Below are 20,829 nucleotides of genomic sequence, written 5' to 3'. Positions count from 1 at the left end.
TTTTTATGTGAAGACCAACAGAATGCATTTTGCCTATCATGGCTGCCTTTAGGCTCGCAGCACCAAATATGTTCCATTAGATATATTAGACCACTTTGACATTGCTAGTATCACCAATGGTGTAATGGGCGCAAAGGTGCAAGATCTAAGTATATACAAAACAGATCTACAACCCATTATGGTCAAATGTTTGACCATAATGACCAGAAACATTTCAGCATTCTTGTGAATGCTGAACCTATACTGTTTGAACCCCATCGGTCGGGATGGAAGTTTAGAAAATAAAACCATGTAATTTTGTGTGAGACAGTGCAGTTTGAGAAATAGGTCAACTGAAGCTACAGAATCATGGCCAAATGACAGACCGAGATCTGCATGAATACCTACCTGAACAAATCCTGTGAATTCATGGGCCTCAGGCGAGATTCCAGTCTGTGATTTTTGGCCCAGACCCTGTGATTTGTACTGTGTATCGTTGAATGCAGGGCCTTTTCAGCAACTGGGATGGGTTTAAAGAGCAGCCTCACAATGGTGGCTTTGTGCTGGGCTCAGCTACTCAGAGAAGGCAGAGGGGCTCTTGGGGACTGCTAGAGGCTCTGACACAAAACAGCTCCAGATGCTGTCATCTTTTTGTATATTGAAACAAAAAAGTCTAAACTCAAAATTAAATTGCATTAGAAGTTGATCCTAAACTGGTTCAGTTCCCAACTAAACTGAAATTAGTTATATTATGATTTGTTATGCAAAGACAACAAATTATTAAGACAGTGGTGACTGTATTTAGGCTGTACTCAGATATCTAAATCTAAAGACATCCAAAGCCCGAGAACAGTTTATTTTCACTCATGCATGCTATCACTGCCATCTACAGATCAACGGTGTAAATTCAGAGGCTAGTCAGCCTTCAAGGGTGACATTTAAATCTCCCGCAGCAGTGGTTTTAACTAATTTCCCACCACAGTATAGCACAACATTCCTGTCTTTGTTGAGTGCAGTTGAGTGAAGTAGATTTTCTGCTAAAATGGATGAACAGATCATAAATATTAAAATACAGAATACATTAATCAGTCTTATACTGATTTGCGAGGTAATGGGCATTCTGGAATATAGAGAGTAATTAAAAACAGGACTAGTAGTGGACAACAAAAATAACTGCTGCAGTATTTCATTGCAAAACCTTTTAGATTTAATTGGGAAAATACTGTAAGTGATTGACTATGCTTCTATGAAATGTTGAATTTTGTGCCCGCCTGTTGGATAGTCAGACATGTCATTAAGAGAGCCCAAGGTCACAACACATTACACGAGAATGTGGGAGGAGTGGAGCAGGTAGATAAAGCATTTCGTTAACTTCTAATGCCTTACCTTCTGCAGAACAGACCAGACCAGACAGACCATGGACATTAGCATTGCGATTTTAATAATTGGCTTTGCTGCTCTATTCGCAGCCTTCCTCCTTCTGGTAATTGGACTTGTGTACTCGGAGATGATGAATTCAGACATTCCTTGTGGGGTTGCAAATCGTGGGAAACTGCATGTAGTTCATGGCTTGTTTGTCGGAATAGCAATTGTGGTGAGTATCTGTGGAATTGTTGCTGCTTATTATTTTGTGTTTTCTGCAAGTCAAATCATGTTCTTCCTGTGTGAAATAATTAATCTAACTTATTCCTTGGTGAATAGCCGGGAAAAAAAGCTGGAGTTGGAATATTAAAAGTGAGCTCTGCTGTTTCAGGCCCGGTGGCAGAGATGTCTGTCCTTTCTCCGTCCTCTAGCTGCTGATAAAGCTTAGATAAGGGAAACTTTAGATAAGAAAACAAGTCTGACCAAGTTGCACAAAGAGACAAGGTCATTTGTTTTTCTTTATGTACATTTAGACAAAAGGGAAACATGGGAGTTACTCAATTCTTCATGTTTTATGGGAATCAAAATATAAATAAAATAATAATTTTAGCTACACAGTACTGTCCTTCACAGCCATAGCCAGTCATAAAAAAAAATTACCCAAAAGGACATTTACTGTGTAGGACTTACCTTATGAGCATGAGTGAATGAATGAATGAACAAAATACTTTTTCCACTATTAGCTGCTGCTGCTTATGATTATGGTTTCTCTCCTCACAGGGCAGGATCCTGGAACGTCTGGGTATATGTCATCAAGTCAGCTTCATTCGTTGGTTCAGGGCTCAATTCCTGACCCACATAAACCCAGTCCCCCCTGGCCTGCGTGTGAAGGACCTGAAGTTTTCTCAGGTGCCAGTGCGAGTCTATGAATCGACAGTGGCCTCTGACGGCTTGAGAAGAGGTCTCATATATTTCCATGGAGGCGGATGGGTGACTGGCAATTTAGGTATGATTTCAACCAATGAATTTAATCGTACATTATTGTGCGTGGATTCGCTCAGGACAATTGTCAACCTTTGCATTATTTGTGTGTATAGCTTTCTGGACCTACAAAAACAACAAAATATAGTAGGCTGTATGATTACTTTATTAGTCCCGTGAGGAAATTCCGTTCTTAGGTTACCCAGCTGATGGCTGCTCAGATTGTTGAGCAATTGGTATGCCAATTTAGTCGGTATGCTAATTTCCTCCACAGACAAAATTTTTAGTGTTGTCACTGCTGTTGTACCATACTGGCTCACCTGTCAGTGAGGAGCCCCCACCGAGAGGTGGGGGCTCCCTCACGCAAGCTCCTCCATCCCACTCCTCCCGCACAACACTCCCTGTTGACATGTGCCGTCCCCAGCCCGTAGGAGTGGTCACGTGCAGTGACATATATCATCCTCCCCGCCCGGCTTCCCCCCCCCGAACACGGGCCGATTGTGTTCATATAGACACTTGACAAAGCCGGATGCACCGCACTGGAATTGAACCCCTGAGGGCAGTCTTGCTCAGGGTTTTCATATAAGCCTATCAGTTTGTTTTCAGGATCTGAAGAGATTTCACAAGTGCTCTAAAACTGTTCATAGCGTATTGCATGAATAAACAGCAAAAAACAACAACAACACAGCTATATGTGTGTTTTTCTTGTTTTGCTTTTATTATTCAATTCAGTCATTTTATTTTTATCAAAAAATTGTAGCAAATGTTAAATTGTGGTAGTATCACAAGTAGTTAACAGCTTGCCTGCTGGAGTTTTTGCGCTGACAACACGCTGTGAAGTGACACATCTTTCAGCATGTTCAGGTTTTGGTATCCAGGATTGGCCGGTTTATTGCGTGGGGGAAATAGGACCTCTACCTCTCTCCCTCCCTCTGATCAATGTGCAGTTAATCTTTGATACAAACTGTTACTGTCACCTGCTGAATGTTGTCACTTGTTGGTGTGGGGACACACATTACCCTGTAATGTCTGCAAAATTAACTGGCACGTGTTGCCGTTGAAGGCTACCTTGTTGGTAAGCACATTATGGCTGAATTTCTTTACTTCTAGACCAGTTGTTATAGTGACTTAATTAATCAGTGTTCCTGATAAAGCTCATGTTATTGTGTTAGTATACCTATAGAGGGTGCTGTGAGTCTGTGTCTGAGACCCAGGTTTGACCTACAGTTGCCAGTTTTAGGCCAGACTAGACTAATGTTTTTGCTCTTGTCCGTACATCCGTCCGTCCATCCGTCTGTCCGTGTGTCAGTTTGTCCGTCCATCTGTAAGCAGCTAATTTCCGGTGTTGGACCGATCGAAGATTAGTCATTCCCAGTAGACCAATCTCTGTATGGAGTCATGCGATCAAGATGCATTTTTATATTTATATGGTAGCACTTTACAATAATGACCCGTTATGAAGCATTTATAAACGTTTATAAGTAGTTTGTAAACTATTAACAAATCATTAACAACCTGTTTGTTGACATTCGTAAATGATTACTAAAACCTTTATAACTACAGTTACAAATCATTTGTAAAGTATTAGTAAGTAGTGAACTATTCATGAATAAGCCATTTATATGCATCTGTAAAAGATTATTAAATCATTTGTAACGACCCATTCTAAAGCATTTATAAACGTTTATAAGCAGTTTGTAGACTATTAACAAATCATTAACAACCTGTTTATTGACATTCGTAAATGATTACTAAAACCTTTATAACTACGGTTACAAATCATCTATAAAGGTATTAGTAACTATTCATGAATAAGCCATGTATAATACATCTGTAAATGATTATTAAATAATTTGTAACTGATGTTACATAATATATACAAGCTATTGGTAGCTTGTTCATGTTTAACATATGCTTTGTTAAACATTCCTAAAGTATCTATAAATCCTTAGTACATGTTATTATGTGCCCTATAGTAAAGTGAAGACAGTTCATCATTTACAACTGTCTGTTAATGTGTTTGTTCATGTTTAACATGCTTTGTAAAACATTCCTAAAATATCTATAAATCCTTTGTACATGTTATTATGTGCCCTACAGTAAAGTGAAGACAGTTCATCATTTATGACTGTCTGTTAATGTGGACTTTCTCCTTACCTGTTGCAAACTACCTGGCTTTCATGAATGCAGACACCAAACAATTACTAGAATTATCATTCATGTTAAGCAAATGATGCGTAAGACATTCGTAAAGAGTATGTAAACCATTTGTGGTGTTAGGGACCAAAAAAGTCACTACAAAGTACTACCAATCAACTCTAAATTGCCTGAAACGTACTCCTAACAGGTTTTTGGGGGGACGATTTTGGCCTCCACACTTAGTGATTATTTTGGATTTAACTTTCGTTTCGGTGGTGACCAACTTTCGTTTCGGTAGTTTGATTACAAAATGTAAGTTGTGTAAAAAATAATCTGACTATACTAAGTTGTTATTTGTTTGTTTAAGTCAGGCTATACTCTACTCAGAGTCATAAGTTTACAAAATGTACTAAAGTACAGTGAACGTCTGTGCGGTTTGTCCTCATCACTGAAAATAACGTACATGTAAACTGATGTCATGTGCAGTTGGGGTGAAGAAACACAACCATTTCACTCCTAATAATACCTATTTGATTTGACATCCTGACTTGCTGCTGTAGCTGAGGCTTGAACCTGTTACCTGCGGCTCACTGGTCAGTGACTCTATCCATTCACCTACAGCTGTTTCCTTGGAACCTGTTACCTGCGGCTCACTAGTCAGTGACTCTATCCATTCACCTACAGCTGTTTCCTTGGAATCTGCGGTTCTGAAACGTTTTGTTGTCAACCCCCCAAATTGACATGTATTTGGGCAGTGGACCCCAATGTGAAAAGATGTAGTGTCAGGGCCCCCCATGAAAAAGATTTATATTTATGCTGTAACACATTTTTTAAAAGTTATTTGTCTTGTTTGTTGTTCAAGTCAAAGCACCAGGAAGGCTGTACTTGTCAGCCATCTGTTAGCTCAATGGGTTGAGACGCAGTATTCATGATCCAGAGGCCATGAGTTCAAATCCCATTGATGTCTCTCCTATGATTCTTTCCTTTGCAGACTGGCTTCCAGAAGATCAACTGAAAACTACCAGGAAGGCTATATTTGTCATCCAACTGTTAGCTCAATGGGTTGAGACGCAGTATACATGATCCAGAGGCCATGAGTTCAAATCCCATTGATGTCTTTCCTATGATTCTTTCCTTTGCAGACTGGCTTCCAGAAGATCAACTGAAAACGACCAGGAAGGCTGTACTTGTCAGCCATCTGTTAGCTCAATGGGTTGAGACGCAGTATTCATGATCCAGAGGCCATGAGTTCAAATCCCATTGATGTCTTTCCTATGATTCTTTCCTTTGCAGACTGGCTTCCAGAAGATCAACTGAAAACTACCAGGAAGGCTGTACTTGTCAGCCATCTGTTAGCTCAATGGGTTGAGACGCAGTATTCAAGATCCAGAGGCCATGAGTTCAAATCCCATTGATGTCTTTCCTATGATTCTTTCCTTTGCAGACTGGCTTCCAGAAGATCAACTGAAAACTACCAGGAAGGCTGTACTTGTCAGCCATCTGTTAACTCAATGGGTTGAGACGCAGTATACATGATCCAGAGGCCATGAGTTCAAATCCCATTGATGTCTTTCCTATGATTCTTTCCTTTGCATACTGGTTTCCAGAAGATCAACTGAAAACGACCAGGAAGGCTGTACTTGTCAGCCATCTGTTAGCTCAATGGGTTGAGACGCAGTATTCATGATCCAGAGGCCATGAGTTCAAATCCCATTGATGTCTTTCCTATGATTCTTTCCTTTGCAGACTGGCTTCCAGAAGATCAACTGAAAACTACCAGGAAGGCTGTACTTGTCAGCCATCTGTTAGCTCAATGGGTTGAGACGCAGTATTCAAGATCCAGAGGCCATGAGTTCAAATCCCATTGATGTCTTTCCTATGATTCTTTCCTTTGCAGACTGGCTTCCAGAAGATCAACTGAAAACTACCAGGAAGGCTGTACTTGTCAGCCATCTGTTAACTCAACGGGTTGAGACGCAGTATACATGATCCAGAGGCCATGAGTTCAAATCCCACTGGTGTCTTTACTGTGATGCTTCCCTTTGCAGACTAATTTCTAGAAAAACAAGTTAAAAACACCAGAAAACCTGTAACTCTCAGCCAACAGCATAGCTCAACTGGTAGAGCGTCTGTCCAATAACATGACTTGACTTGAGTGGGTTCGATTCCCACTCGAGTCAAGTGTCCCTGGTAACTTGGGGCAACGGATAAATTGACTGATATCCTTAGTGATGCTTCCCTTTGCAGACTAACTTCTAGAAAACAAGTTAAAACCACCAGGAAACCTGTAACTCAGCCAACAGCATAGCTCGACTGGTAGAGCGTCTGTGCAATAACATGACTTGACTTGAGTGGGTTTGATTCCCACTCGAGTCAAGTGTCCCAGGTAACTTGGGGCATCGGATAAATTGACTGATAAGTTTTTCTACGGATATCAGTCAATTTATCCGCTGCCCCAAGTTACCTGGGACACTTGCCTCGAGTGGGAATCGAACCCACTCAAGTCAAGTCAAGTCATGTTATTGGACAGACGCTCTACCAGTTGAGCTAAGCTGTTGGCTGAGAGTTACAGGTTTCCTGGTGGTTTTAACTTGTTTTTCTATAAGTTATTCTGCAAAGGGAAGCATCACGAAGAATATCAGTCAATTTATCCGTTGCCCCAAGTTACCGGGGACACATGACTCGGAGTGGGAATCGAACCCATTCAAGTCAAGTCAAGTCATGTTATTGGACAGACGCTCTACCAGTTGAGCTAAGCTGTTGGCTGAGAGTTACAGGTTTCCTGGTGGTTTTAACTTGTTTTTCTAGAAGCTAGTCTGCAAAGGGAAGCATCACTAAGGATATCAGTCAATTTATCCGTTGCCTCAAGTTACCGGGGACACTTGACTCGAGTGGGAATCGAACCCACTCAAGTCAAGTCATGTTATTGGACAGACGCTCTACCAGTTGAGCTAAGCTGTTGGCTGAGAGTTACAGGTTTCCTGGTGGTTTTAACTTGTTTTTCTAAAAGTGAGTCTGCAAAGGAAAGCATCACAGTAAAGACACCAGTGGGATTTGAACTCATGGCCTCTGGATCATGTATACTGCGTCTCAACCCATTGAGCTAACAGATGGCTGACAAGTACAGCCTTCCTGGTAGTTTTCAGTTGATCTTCTGGAAGCCAGTCTGCAAAGGAAAGAATCATAGGAAAGACATCAATGGGATTTGAACTCATGGCCTCTGGATCATGAATACTGCGTCTCAACCCATTGAGCTAACAGATGGCTGACAAGTACAGCCTTCCTGGTCGTTTTCAGTTGATCTTCTGGAAGCCAGTCTGCAAAGGAAAGAATCATAGGAAAGACATCAATGGGATTTGAACTCATGGCCTCTGGATCATGTATACTGCGTCTCAACCCATTGAGCTAACAGTTGGATGACAAATATAGCCTTCCTGGTAGTTTTCAGTTGATCTTCTGGAAGCCAGTCTGCAAAGGAAAGAATCATAGGAGAGACATCAATGGGATTTGAACTCATGGCCTCTGGATCATGAATACTGCGTCTCAACCCATTGAGCTAACAGATGGCTGACAAGTACAGCCTTCCTGGTGCTTTGACTTGAACAACAAACAAGACAAATAACTTTTAAAAAATGTGTTACAGCATAAATATAAATCTTTTTCATGGGGGGCCCTGACACTACATCTTTTCACATTGGGGTCCACTGCCCAAATACATGTCAATTTGGGGGGTTGACAACAAAACGTTTCAGAACCGCAGATTCCAAGGAAACAGCTGTAGGTGAATGGATAGAGTCACTGACTAGTGAGCCGCAGGTAACAGGTTCCAAGGAAACAGCTGTAGGTGAATGGATAGAGTCACTGACCAGTGAGCCGCAGGTAACAGGTTCAAGCCTCAGCTACAGCAGCAAGTCAGGATGTCAAATCAAATAGGTATTATTAGGAGTGAAATGGTTGTGTTTCTTCACCCCAACTGCACATGACATCAGTTTACATGTACGTTATTTTCAGTGATGAGGACAAACCGCACAGACGTTCACTGTACTTTAGTACATTTTGTAAACTTATGACTCTGAGTAGAGTATAGCCTGACTTAAACAAACAAATAACAACTTAGTATAGTCAGATTATTTTTTACACAACTTACATTTTGTAATCAAACTACCGAAACGAAAGTTGGTCACCACCGAAACGAAAGTTAAATCCAAAATAATCACTAAGTGTGGAGGCCAAAATCGTCCCCCCAAAAACCTGTTAGGAGTACGTTTCAGGCAATTTAGAGTTGATTGGTAGTACTTTGTAGTGACTTTTTTGGTCCCTAACACCACAAATGGTTTACATACTCTTTACGAATGTCTTACGCATCATTTGCTTAACATGAATGATAATTCTAGTAATTGTTTGGTGTCTGCATTCATGAAAGCCAGGTAGTTTGCAACAGGTAAGGAGAAAGTCCACATTAACAGACAGTCATAAATGATGAACTGTCTTCACTTTACTGTAGGGCACATAATAACATGTACAAAGGATTTATAGATATTTTAGGAATGTTTTACAAAGCATGTTAAACATGAACAAACACATTAACAGACAGTTGTAAATGATGAACTGTCTTCACTTTACTATAGGGCACATAATAACATGTACTAAGGATTTATAGATACTTTAGGAATGTTTAACAAAGCATATGTTAAACATGAACAAGCTACCAATAGCTTGTATATATTATGTAACATCAGTTACAAATGATTTAATAATCATTTACAGATGTATTATACATGGCTTATTCATGAATAGTTACTAATACCTTTATAGATGATTTGTAACCGTAGTTATAAAGGTTTTAGTAATCATTTACGAATGTCAATAAACAGGTTGTTAATGATTTGTTAATAGTCTACAAACTGCTTATAAACGTTTATAAATGCTTTAGAATGGGTCGTTACAAATGATTTAATAATCTTTTACAGATGCATATAAATGGCTTATTCATGAATAGTTCACTACTTACTAATACTTTACAAATTATTTGTAACTGTAGTTATAAAGGTTTTAGTAATCATTTACGAATGTCAACAAACAGGTTGTTAATGATTTGTTAATAGTTTACAAACTACTTATAAACGTTTATAAATGCTTCATAACGGGTCATTATTGTAAAGTGCTACCATTTATATTTCATATTCCATTCCGATTGGCTGCCTTCCAAAATTTGTCTTGTTTCTCATTGGAAACAAGACCGCAAGGACTTTCATGAACGACCTGTTAAAAGGAATTATCCTTAAAAGGAATTATCCTTTTTGAATCCTGGGTGTTATATTGGTGCCATTAGCAAAGTTCATGAGTGTAATATCTCCCCTGGGGCAGTAGATGGTTTAGTTTCCCACGTGGGAGTACTGAATTCGAATCCTAGGTGAACAAAGCAGGCAGCAGTGCAGCACCCTGATTTCTTCAACATCTCTATTAAGCTTGTGCGGATGTCTTTAAGTGTAGAATAAAAATACTCCACTGCTTGCAGCAGGGGTAGGATTAGGGCTGCGATGCTGCATCATTGAGGACCCCTTGAGTCAGCAGAGCAGCTAAAGTGCCTGGTTCTTCTAAGAAAAACTGAAGTAGTCAACATGTCTCCGAAACAACACAGATTTGGACTTACATGTCTTGTATTTGGAATACATTTATGGGCTGATCACTAAAAGGTAGTTTTTTATGCTATTGAACTAATATAGCCAGCAGAGTTGTATTTGTATCTGTGTATTTGTGATCTTTCTCTACAAACATAAATTTAAATATTACAATTATTACCTGTGATTATTTGTAGGCCTATACGAGATAACATGACTCCTCTAGTGGCTGAAATGCTTCTGCCTACAATATCCTGTCAAACCATTTTCTTTTAAGCTGTTGCAGTATGCGTGGAACATTTGACATCAAATTGACAGACAGCGAAAATTTGCTGCAACAGTTTTTGATGTGGACAGTTAAGAAACCTGCCTACCAATGACATAATCGATGGGGCTTAAAAGCAGGACATTTTGAAAGTTTGAAATATTATTTGAAATGACCAAACCTGTCTACTGATGATGTCACTGGAAGGCAGGTTTCTGAAGTGTCCACAGCACATCTCTGAGACGCAGAGCGAGTAGACAGAAATTGTGCCATCTTATAATAAGCATTAGTGAGGACCAATTATATAAAGATACGGTGGAAAATGGTTGCTCATTTAACAACATTTGATAGTTTAGATGAAAAAATGTACGTGTTTTCTGAAAATATTGATACATGAGGCCCAATGAAAAACATTACATTTGATCAACCCTTGAAGTTAATCAATTAAATAGCATTATCTGTCAATGAGTAACTTGTCGGAGAACAAAATAATGTTACATGCCTCACTTTTGTTGGTACAAAACAAATTCTGTTTTAGTTACTTTGCGGCGAGATAAACTCCAGTGTCTACCTAGCCGTACAGTAAATGTTACCAAACCATCTGCAGCAACTGTACGTTTCGTGGCCAGTTCAGCCGGCGATGTCACTTTAGCTGTGGTGATTGGTCAGCTGCTGTATAACCTCCATTGACAAGATACAGCTTTAGCTTGTGCTTTAAGCTGCGCACGCACACGCGCAACACAATAGAAGTGTGTAAGTGTGTAAGTGTGTAAGTGTGTGTGTGTGTGTGTGTGTGTGTGTGTGTGTGTGTGTGTGTGTGTGTGTGTGTGTGTGTGTGTGTGTGTGTGTGTGTGTGTGTGTGTGTGTGTGTGTGTGTGTTTATGTATGTGTGTGAGTGTGTATAGTTGTATATACAAGTGTGTGAAAAAGAACACAGCAAGTTAATTCCATGTTGTGTGATTTGCCACTTGCAAAGAACCATGTGATCTGTTGTTACCGGCAAACTAAACTTCTGCCTACCCTTATTAGATACTGCTGATGAAGTCTGCCGGCAAATTTCCAAGAAGACAGAGACTACGGTTGTGTCTGTTGGGTAAGTTCTAGTCTCCTCCTTTACACTTTGTCTAGTCAATACCTTACACCTATTTGGTCTGCAAAGCAGCCAGGATTTGGCTAATTTTCCTTCCATCTGCATTTCTCACTCCTTCAGATACCGGTTAGCCCCTGAGCACAGGTACCCTGCCCAGCTAGATGATTGTGACACTGCGACATGTCACTTCCTGTCAGTGGCCGAGGCAGAGTTTGGTGTGGACCCTCGCAGAGTGGCAGTCGGTGGGGACAGCACCGGGGCGAACCTGGCAGCCGCACTTTGCCAAAGGCTGGCAAAGAAAAAGGACGGACATCTGCCGTCCCCCTGCGCTCAGGTCCTCATTTACCCAGCCCTGCAGATGGCAGATTTCAACCTGCCTTCATACCAGCAAAACCACGCTGTGCCCATATTGTTCCGTGGCCGGGTGGCATTCTACTTCCTGCAGTACCTCAATGGAGACATGTCTATCTGCCAGGATGTGCTGGAAGGGAACCATGTCCCCACTGAGCTCAAGCCATGCTATCAAAAGTGGCTCTCCCCTTCCAACCTCCCAGTGGCATGCTTAGCTCGGGGATACACCGAGTTGCCAGCCGCAGAATACAATGGCGAGGTGTATCACATAATTAAAAACGGCCTGGAGCCTGAGGTCTCTCCCTTATTGGCAGATGACGATGTCATCCGTATGAGCCCGCCCACCTTCATCCTCACCTGTGAGTATGATGTCCTGAGGGATGATGGGATTATTTACAGGAAGCGGCTGATGGATCTGGGTGTGGATGTCACCTGGCAACATGTGGCGGATGGTTTTCATGGCATCATTAACTTTATCAGCCAGGGGTGTCTGAGCTTTCCCTCTGCACCACGAGTTGTGGACAGTGTTGTTGATTTTGTGAAAACAATATAATGAGAATATATTCTAACTGTATGCATTCCTGTATTGTTTTATCAATAAGCAAAACAAAATTACCACAGATGGCAGTTTCAATATTCGCTGGAAGTGATTTTTTGTTTGGAGAAAAATAAAATAAAGAAATAAAATTAATTTGTGTTATTGCTTTTCCTAAGAATGAAAAATGTAGCCTCAAGGATGCACACATTTTATTGCAAAACAATATTCAGTATTAGTTTCCCCCATACAGTAGGTGTTCAAAGACCATTTTCAGTCATTCGCATTATGGAATGTCATTCGTTTTTTTCAACATGAATGTGAGGCATCTCTTGCTTCAGGTGTACACTAATTGCAATGGCTGTCACTGTGTTGTGCTGTGCTGTATCCATAGTAACGAAATAGCTCCTCTCTTTCCTGTCCACCGGCTACACCATAATGGGGCCAGGTGAATGCCACTACATCATGCTATCTGTTTGACTTGCTAAACATGCTCTAACAGCACAGCACCTTCTTTCGGACAGCATGAACAGCATGGACAAAACTAAAATGAGGAATGATAAATGGACCCAACCTGGCTGGAGAATTGAGCAGAAGTATGGAAAGAAAGTCCTAACAGGTAACTGGTTGGAGGAACGACTACAGGTAGGCATATATTTAGGCATATGTTTTTTTGGCATGCGCTTCAATGGTAATGTAACATTTGGCTAAGGGTTGTCATTAAGTTATTCACTGAGCAAGCACAATGATTCATATTTATATCTGGGACTGACAGGGACTGGCTATCTTACCCAGTAACCAAATTACATTTCGGCATAAGCCTACAGCTTCCATTTGAATGTGAGAACACTGCCTCCTGTCTTATGCCAGAGATCCTAAACATAAGGCATTAGCTCCATGGTGATGTGACAAGAGGTTTTTGCAGTGCCTCAGTTGGTAGTCAAATCTATAGCAAAGTGATTAGACAGCCTCAGTTCAGCTACATCAGCACAGCCTCCTGGTGGGAGAGGGGGGGGGGGGGGTACAGCTCCGCCAGCGTTAATTGCATTGACGCGAGGCGCAGCCACGGGCTGCTGCTTCAGGATCTGAGCAGAGGAATGGCTTTAGAAATATTGCACAACGTCTCCCGGTCGATAGTGAAGTGTGAGCTTTGCTGAGCACCGCCCCCCCCCCCCCCCCACCCCGTGCGTGTGCGCACACGCACACGCACACACACACACACACACACACACACACACACACACACACACACACACACACACACACACACGCACCTATGATACTGTTTGTTTTCTCTGTTGTTAGTTCACTCGAGAGCCCAAGACCGCCAGCAGCACCAACCGCATGGACTATCGGCCCCAGTGGGAATCCAAGCCAGACGTCTCTGTGAAACATTCAGGCCTACGGAGAGCTGAGGTTAGACTAAACTGCAACAATCATTGCATTACCACCCAATTAAATGCCTGACACACACAACTATTGCAAGGCAAGTGGCTTTTCTTTTCTCAGTAGTGGCCACTTTTGCATAATATTGACCAGCCCCAAGATAAGGCCTTTGATGAACCTCTTCATGGGCACAAATCTATGGTTAGCGGTGCAGCGGTCATGAAAGGTGTTGAAAACCATTGATTCATCCAGATTCCAGGCAGTTCCTATAAAAGGTTGTTAGAGTAAACTTGCTGCCCCTGTGTTTTCCACCCAGTGAAAAGGATTGCAATTGCATCTTAATGATACTGTAGCTTCTACCCTGCATGTCTGAAAGCTGATGAAGGCCAATGGTTAAAGTCTAATGTATATATTGCCATATAATACTGTTGTTCACTGAGAATCTCTAATATTCAGCGAGCGACATTGTAATACCATAGAGCATGGGTCGGCACAGTATATGGTATTACAATATAGCGACATTGTGATACCATAGAGCAGGGGTCGGCAACCTTTTTGACATGAAGTGCCAAGTAAAAATGTTCTTGATAGTCAGTGTGCCGTATCACCATTAAGTTTAATTATGACACCACATCAAAATGTAATATTTCCAACTGATTTTGATTGTCCATAGGTTATACATAATTGTTTTCTTCTTCTTTAGACATATTCAGGATGTAATGATCATTAGACTCAAGAGAGCAATAACCCCACCTATCTCTCAGACTCCCTCCCCAGTCAGAGTTAGGAGTTTGAATGTAGAATGGATGTAATTTGTATAAAAATGTGAGGGGACTTAATTTAACTGACTAAACCTTTTTTGAATATTTAATTTTAAAATAAAAAACCTCCCTCACACACATGCCAGTGTGCCAGTGATCACCCTCCCCTGTGACAATGTTGACACCCGTGCCTAAGGTTGCCTACCCCTGCCATAGAGTTAGGTTTAAGGTTATCTTATTGTGTACACCTTTATGTTGTGTTTTAGGGGCTTCCATCAAAGCTGTTGTTTGCTCACCACAGCACACCAGCCTTCCATTACATGGTCACACTATATGATGAAAGCTATGGCCGTAAGAACACTTCCGCACCACCTGCTTTGCGCTCCTGGAATCCAGACAGCCTGTCGTGGCAGCCAGAAAAGTCTGACCACCCAATTTCTGGTAAGAACCACTGTTTGAAATTCACCTTTTCAAATTCAAATTATGCACCTTAGGTGTATGCAATGAAGCAAACTGTAAACTGTGTTAAAGTGTAGGCAGCACCGGCATGCAGTACTTGAACTTGGTAAACTTCATTTGGACAATACACATAAGCACTCAAACTTGGATTGCAACCCAAAAAGTGTTTTTATTTAAAAACCGGATCACTGGCATAACCAATGGCTCCAGGAACATGACAACTGAGCCCCCCCCCCCCCCCCCCCCCCCCCCTCTCTTACAGCTCCTCCAACCAATTTTGGCCTGCTAGAGTCCAAGAAGCACTGTTTGGGAAAGCAGCAGTGGCTGAGCGCCTACAGCTCGGCGTACCAGAGACACCCGCTCAGTGCCTTTGGACTGAATGGTTTTGCCAGAGCCCCTCGTGCACTTTCCAGCCACCTGCACGCTGCCAATCACAACAACAAGGACCTGGATTTGAGACGGCGCTCAATGCTGCAGGTCCCAGACCACTGTCCCCGTCTCCTACCTTCTATACCTTGTCCAGCACCGCATGCCTAGGGCCAGATGGACGCACTGCGCTATTTTGCACCTGCAGGGGCCACGCTATTTGCAAGGTTTCTTCAGGTTTTTATTAGTCAGCACAGTGGCATGCGAAATGTAATGTAGTGGAATATTTGGGCAATCAAAAGGGATTAAAAATGTACCAGGAGACTCATTAAGTCCTCTTGAAGTCTACTGTACGTTGACTGTGTTGTGCAGGGAGCTGTCGCAGTGTGTGTGTGTGTGTGTGTGTGTGTGTGTGTGTGTGTGTGTGTGTGTGTGTGTGTGTGTGTGTGCGCGTGTGTGCGTGTGTGCGTGTGTGTGTGTGTGTGTGTGTGTGTGTGTGTGTGTGCGCGTGCGTGTGTGCTACATACATGTGTGTGTGTGTGGGGGGGGGGGCGATGTTGGAAGTGGTCCATAAATCATCTCTACCCTTCCAGACAATAATTACATGCAAATTCTCTCTCTCCTCACGCTTAATAATTAAAACTCCGAATGGGCTGTTAGTTTTGCCCTAGATACTGAATGGAGAGAGAAGAAAAAAAAAGCAGGACCAAAAGAAGAGGAGAAAATAGGAAAACGGTGGATGACGGTGTTGACCCTGAGTATTGAGGCAAACCAGAAGCTATGATTCATGTAAGGGAGAGTCTGATGGGACGTGTCTAAGTCCCATTCCATTAGGTGTTTAATTACAGGGAATCAAAGTGGTTAATTAGGAAGAATCAAAGATGCTTATGTTTGATGGTCAACCATCTGCGTCTGTCTCCCCTTTTCCCCGTCTGCCTGCTGTCTTCCAGTGCAACTGAAGCCCCTCTGTCCTGCCCGCTGTTAGCTAGTTAGACACTCTGGTGTTCTGCTGACTTCTATATGCCACATTATGGCTCAGTGCGTAGGGAAAGTATGGATTTCAGCATTATCCACCCTGTGCCTTGTGTTTTCTCTCTCAACCACACGATGGTGCTATAGCTGCACGTCACTCACTCAAATGTTGTGTTGCATGTGTGCTTTGACTCAGCAATGTTGAAGTTGGTACAAGGGACTTGTAACTGTAAATGACTGAACAATTGATATAACCTTTTTGTTTTATGATTGTTATCGGCACATTTCTATTATTTATATGATAGTGAAACACACCAAATTAAACCAGAAGCCTTTGTCTTTGCTTAAGTGAAACTGATGTGCTTTATAGGCACTGCAATTTCTCCGTTATTGCCAGGTCTCAGTTTTAAATTGAAATCGGTCAGTAAAATTATTTGAGAGCACAACCAATGGGCCATGAGTGCTTTTCTTTGTATTGCATTTACAAAAGAACAGATAGTAAAATAAAGTGATTGGATTTAGTACAAATGGCAAGGGTTTAGGAGTCAAAAATGCATTATTTCAAGTCTCCTTATATATCAAACAAAGCACTACAATATTCATAAACCCCACCATAAACAACATCAAGCAACATTCCGATGTATATTATATTATTTATAGAACCTCCCATATTTACGTTATCAAAGAATTTACATAATGTCATTGTTAAAGAGCAAATGAAAATAATTGCATTGTATCCAGTTCACTGTGTAAATAATATTGGTGCCCTACAAGATGATGCACAGTGATAGATTGTCAGTATAGTGCTCAACGGTGCTAATGTGTTAGAGTTGAATGAACTCATTTATTGTAAGACTTATTTATGGATTATGTTTGCAGCTAAACAAGAAAGCATCTGGAATGATTTAGAACTAACCTAATGGCAGTGAGGAGGAGGCAAACTGTAGAAACAATTTATACAGCAGCACCCCCCTGAGTAAATCTAAACAAACAGTAGTCTGATTACCATTAATGGCCTAATATTTTACTTTCATTGCCTGTGACGGAGACAGCTATGCTTCCTTCTGTAATACCCAGTACACAGAAATGTTGAAAATATTCAAAGCTGTGCAGGGTAAATTGATGGCCATCATAATTTGCATGATGCGAATAACAGCAATTACATACAAAGTCCTTAACACCTTTAGCTCCAGAAACTGGATGAATAGCAGAAAACAGAACAACTCAGTCAACAAGAAACCTGATGCTACGTGTGATCTAACTGGGACACTCCGTCACCACCCAATCTTTTGATCAATGAAAAATAGAAATGCTTGCTGGTCAGACGCTAGTCTGGAGTGGCTTCTTATCAGGGAGTGAGAGGACAAAAGGGAAAAGAATGCCCTTGGCTGCAGACAGGACACTCAAATCCTCTGCTGCAAATGCGGGAGAGACCTCATCGGCATTGAACCTTATAGTAAATTGCCGGCTGACACAGTAGATGTTGTCATCCATGGCAACACACTGGAAGGCCGGGCACCAATGCAGGCGCTTGGTGCTGCACTCGTACCATACACGAACTGACGTATGGTAGCGGTACACGCTGACACCCAGCAGGGGGTTAACATCGAACCGATACAGGAAGTTCCTCACAGCCACCATTTCTGTTGTCCGACCTTTGCTGCCGACAAGCAGACTCGGCTTCCACACATTGCCTTTTGGGTTGTAACGCAACAGTGTGTATCTAAGGGTTCCCCCTGAAACAAACAGCTCCCCATTGCACACTGTGGCTCGATGGGCCACAGCGAATGTATCGTTAGGCAGTGGAGCCACGAAAGTCCATCTGTCCGTCCGTGGCTCGTAGCGCTCTACCGAAGACAGGCACTCCCCTCCAATGGCATAAATGTAACCCTGCAGGGCTACCAGCTTGCAGTGAGGCCTGGCCTCATTCATGGGACTGATCTCCTTCCAAATGGACGTTACGGGATTGTAGCAGAACACGCGCTTTGAAGGCACCATCTCCCTTTCTGTGTCCTGGAAGCCAACAGTTACAAACAGGTAGTTGTCCATCGTGCACATTGCGCAGCCTTTAGATATAACCTCCTGCGGGATGGGGCAGAGCTGGTGCCAGGCGTCTTCATAATCATCATAATAGAACAGTCCACTGGACGACCCGCTCCTCTGCTCTGTCTCTGGCACCAGCCTCCGTGGGCCGGCGCCCTTCGACCAGTCCTGGGGGTCCATGTCAGCCACGACAACAAACCTCCTCCCCTTCATTCTCTGTTTCTGTATTTGCTCCCGTTCACCAGCCATTAACCTTCCATACAAACTGGGATCCCTGAGCACCTGGAGGTAGTTATCTGACATGACTTGAAGGGCTGCCTCCCGCAGGGAGGACTGGCCCTGTTTTTTTGCCAGGGCCAGCACTTCCATGCAATTCCCCAAATCGAGCTTACCCTTAAGGCTCTCGATATCTGGCCTGCCCAGGTGTTCTCCTGGCTGGTGGAAAAACTGAGCGCTTGCTACAGTATGTAAACTAGGCTCATTCCACACACTGAGATCTTTGCTGTCTGAGGGGAGGCTGAGAACAGGGCTGGCAGAGGCAAAGGTCGAAGACTCATCCACAGGAGTTGAAGCTCTCGATGTTAGAACAGGGGCGGGGAGCTCAGAGTGTTCTGCTGCAATCAGATAGCTTTTCTTGCGTAGGAGTGCAGGCCTGGCAGGGTGTCTTTGCTCACAGCCTGCTAGCATGAATAGATCCTCCTCTGCACTCCTGTGTGGTAAAACCAGATCGTGCATAATGATAGGGTTTAGAGATGAGGGGTGCTCTGTGAGGCTGCTGCCGCGGCTCCTGAACTCCCCTGGCTGGGAGTCTGGTGCTTGCCTCTCATACTGGCCGAACACAATGGTTGAGTCTGTAACAGAGTGAGATGAAGACTCCACATAGTAGTCATATATCTTTCCATGCACAGTCTTGCAGCCACCCCCCTCCATGACCAGGTTAGCATCCTCTACTTTGATTGCTGCCTTGGAGAGGAAGCTGGAGAAGGCCCCCTGGTGCTCTGTGTCCTTCCGCAACTCCCTGCCCACACCCACACTGCCCTCCAGCCTCTGTAGACAGCAAGGGGAACGGCGCCCTGTAGGGCTGGCTGTCCCACTCTCTCTGGGACTGTGAAGGTTCAAAGTAGATCCAAAAGAAGCGTTACCACAGGTTACCTCTTCCTGCGTTGTCCAAGGGAAGATCTCTTTCCTCTCTATGCAGATGCCTGGGTCCGCACTGGAGGTGTTGGATATGTCCTCGGCATTCATACTTCCCACAGTGGAGTTTCCTGCCTGGCACAGCTGTACTTCAGCTGGGTTTTCATAGATGTTGTCAGGTGTCAGGCTGTCAGAGATGGAGTTAACCTCCATGGGCCCATGTTGTTCGCCATCTTTGTCGGGATCTTCTCTGTGCGAGCTTCGACGCCGCAGGGCCATCTTGCAACTTTTACAGGTTTCATCTGTGGGTTCTTCTCCAGCCAGACTCTCTGGGATATCTCTGACACAGAGCTGCGGTTTCCCATGTCCCCTGGTGCTGTAGAACCTGTAGGCCCAGGACACCAAGAGCACGGCGGCTGTAGAGAGAGTCAGCTTTAACAGCAGCTGCATGTCGATCTGAACGCCCAACAGCTCGGCTATTGGCATGGTTGCAGGCTGGTTGTGCCTGTGACGGCTGAGCTTGGCTTACGTCTACCTACAGTATTCAGTACTATGTATTGTCCTTGGATGCGTCTAAGCCGAGGGTAGCATGTTGCCTGTTTTCCATCGTATGAGAGCCATGGTGATCTGATGACTGTGTTGCCTCTCAAAGCAGTCAAAGGGTAAGTTGATACCCATGGAGATAGTATTTGCATCCTTGTCCCTAAAGGGGCGGTGCACCAGTCCTGCTTCACCTGCTGGGGAAGAGATGCAGGTTTACTAACCATAGAGAGAATATGTAAATGCCCCATAAGTCAATATTTGCTTATGAGATTTGCTGAGTCACCCTTGCTTTCTCCCATGATATAACATTAATGCAAGAACTGCATTAATTGTTCTTTGACTTTGTTTCTAAGAAATGCTATTCTTTCAGCTCTGTGTTTACAATGTGAACAGGAGTGGTCCAGGTAATTTCTCTTCATGTCAGCTACTGAATGTGTCTGTTATAAAATGGTGATAGATCACGCTGTTTCAAACATGTGATTAGATGCTGCGAACTCAGTTTGAATAAGGGGTGGGGAGTGATGCTAGGTGACATTTATCAAGTTCATAATAACCAGGATACGTCTGTTTGCTCAGCCAAAGCTACAGATCAAAGGTCTGTCTCTGCATCAAAACACATGCCAAGCTGCAGGCTTCACACTGTAGAGCAGTGCCTGAGCTTATGCAGGGACAAAACAATTCTATGCACAATTTTTTGTGGTTGTGAAATGGAAACTACTTGGCATTATGGTCACAAACAATATGTGGATAAAACAGACAGTCCTGAGAAATGGCAAACTGTGAGGCAGTGTCTATGGAGCCAGAGGTATCCTGACAATGCCATCCACTTTTATAGGCTATGC

At 42.9% G+C, this 20,829-nt stretch overlaps 3 protein-coding genes across 3 annotated transcripts; 2 read left to right on the top strand and 1 right to left on the bottom strand.

Annotated features, from left to right (window-relative positions):
* Positions 1-1,396: 1,396 nt before the first annotated feature.
* On the top strand, positions 1,397-12,341 carry aadacl4 (arylacetamide deacetylase-like 4; the record flags this gene model as incomplete). Its single annotated transcript, XM_084061791.1, has 4 exons — positions 1,397-1,573; positions 2,122-2,347; positions 11,377-11,440; positions 11,558-12,341. 4 exons carry the CDS (start codon positions 1,397-1,399, stop codon positions 12,339-12,341), a joined length of 1,251 nt encoding a protein of 416 aa, XP_083917917.1.
* A 516-nt stretch (positions 12,342-12,857) lies between these two features.
* Positions 12,858-15,466, top strand: cfap107 (cilia and flagella associated protein 107; the record flags this gene model as incomplete). Its single annotated transcript, XM_084061790.1, has 4 exons — positions 12,858-12,968; positions 13,629-13,739; positions 14,737-14,911; positions 15,219-15,466. 4 exons carry the CDS (start codon positions 12,858-12,860, stop codon positions 15,464-15,466), a joined length of 645 nt encoding a protein of 214 aa, XP_083917916.1.
* A 1,367-nt stretch (positions 15,467-16,833) lies between these two features.
* klhdc7a (kelch domain containing 7A) lies at positions 16,834-20,090 on the bottom strand. The gene has a single exon (XM_084061974.1). The coding sequence runs from the start codon at positions 19,928-19,930 to the stop codon at positions 17,588-17,590; it is 2,343 nt and encodes a 780-aa protein (XP_083918100.1). The 5' UTR covers positions 19,931-20,090; the 3' UTR covers positions 16,834-17,587.
* Positions 20,091-20,829: the final 739 nt, after the last annotated feature.

This window comes from Gymnoscopelus microlampas (genome assembly GCF_963454915.1).
Source record: "Gymnoscopelus microlampas genome assembly, chromosome: 7".
In the NCBI taxonomy this organism is placed as follows: Eukaryota; Metazoa; Chordata; class Actinopteri; order Myctophiformes; family Myctophidae; genus Gymnoscopelus; species Gymnoscopelus microlampas.
Note: the sequence above shows the minus strand (reverse complement) of the source record. Positions and strands in the feature narration are given on the sequence as shown.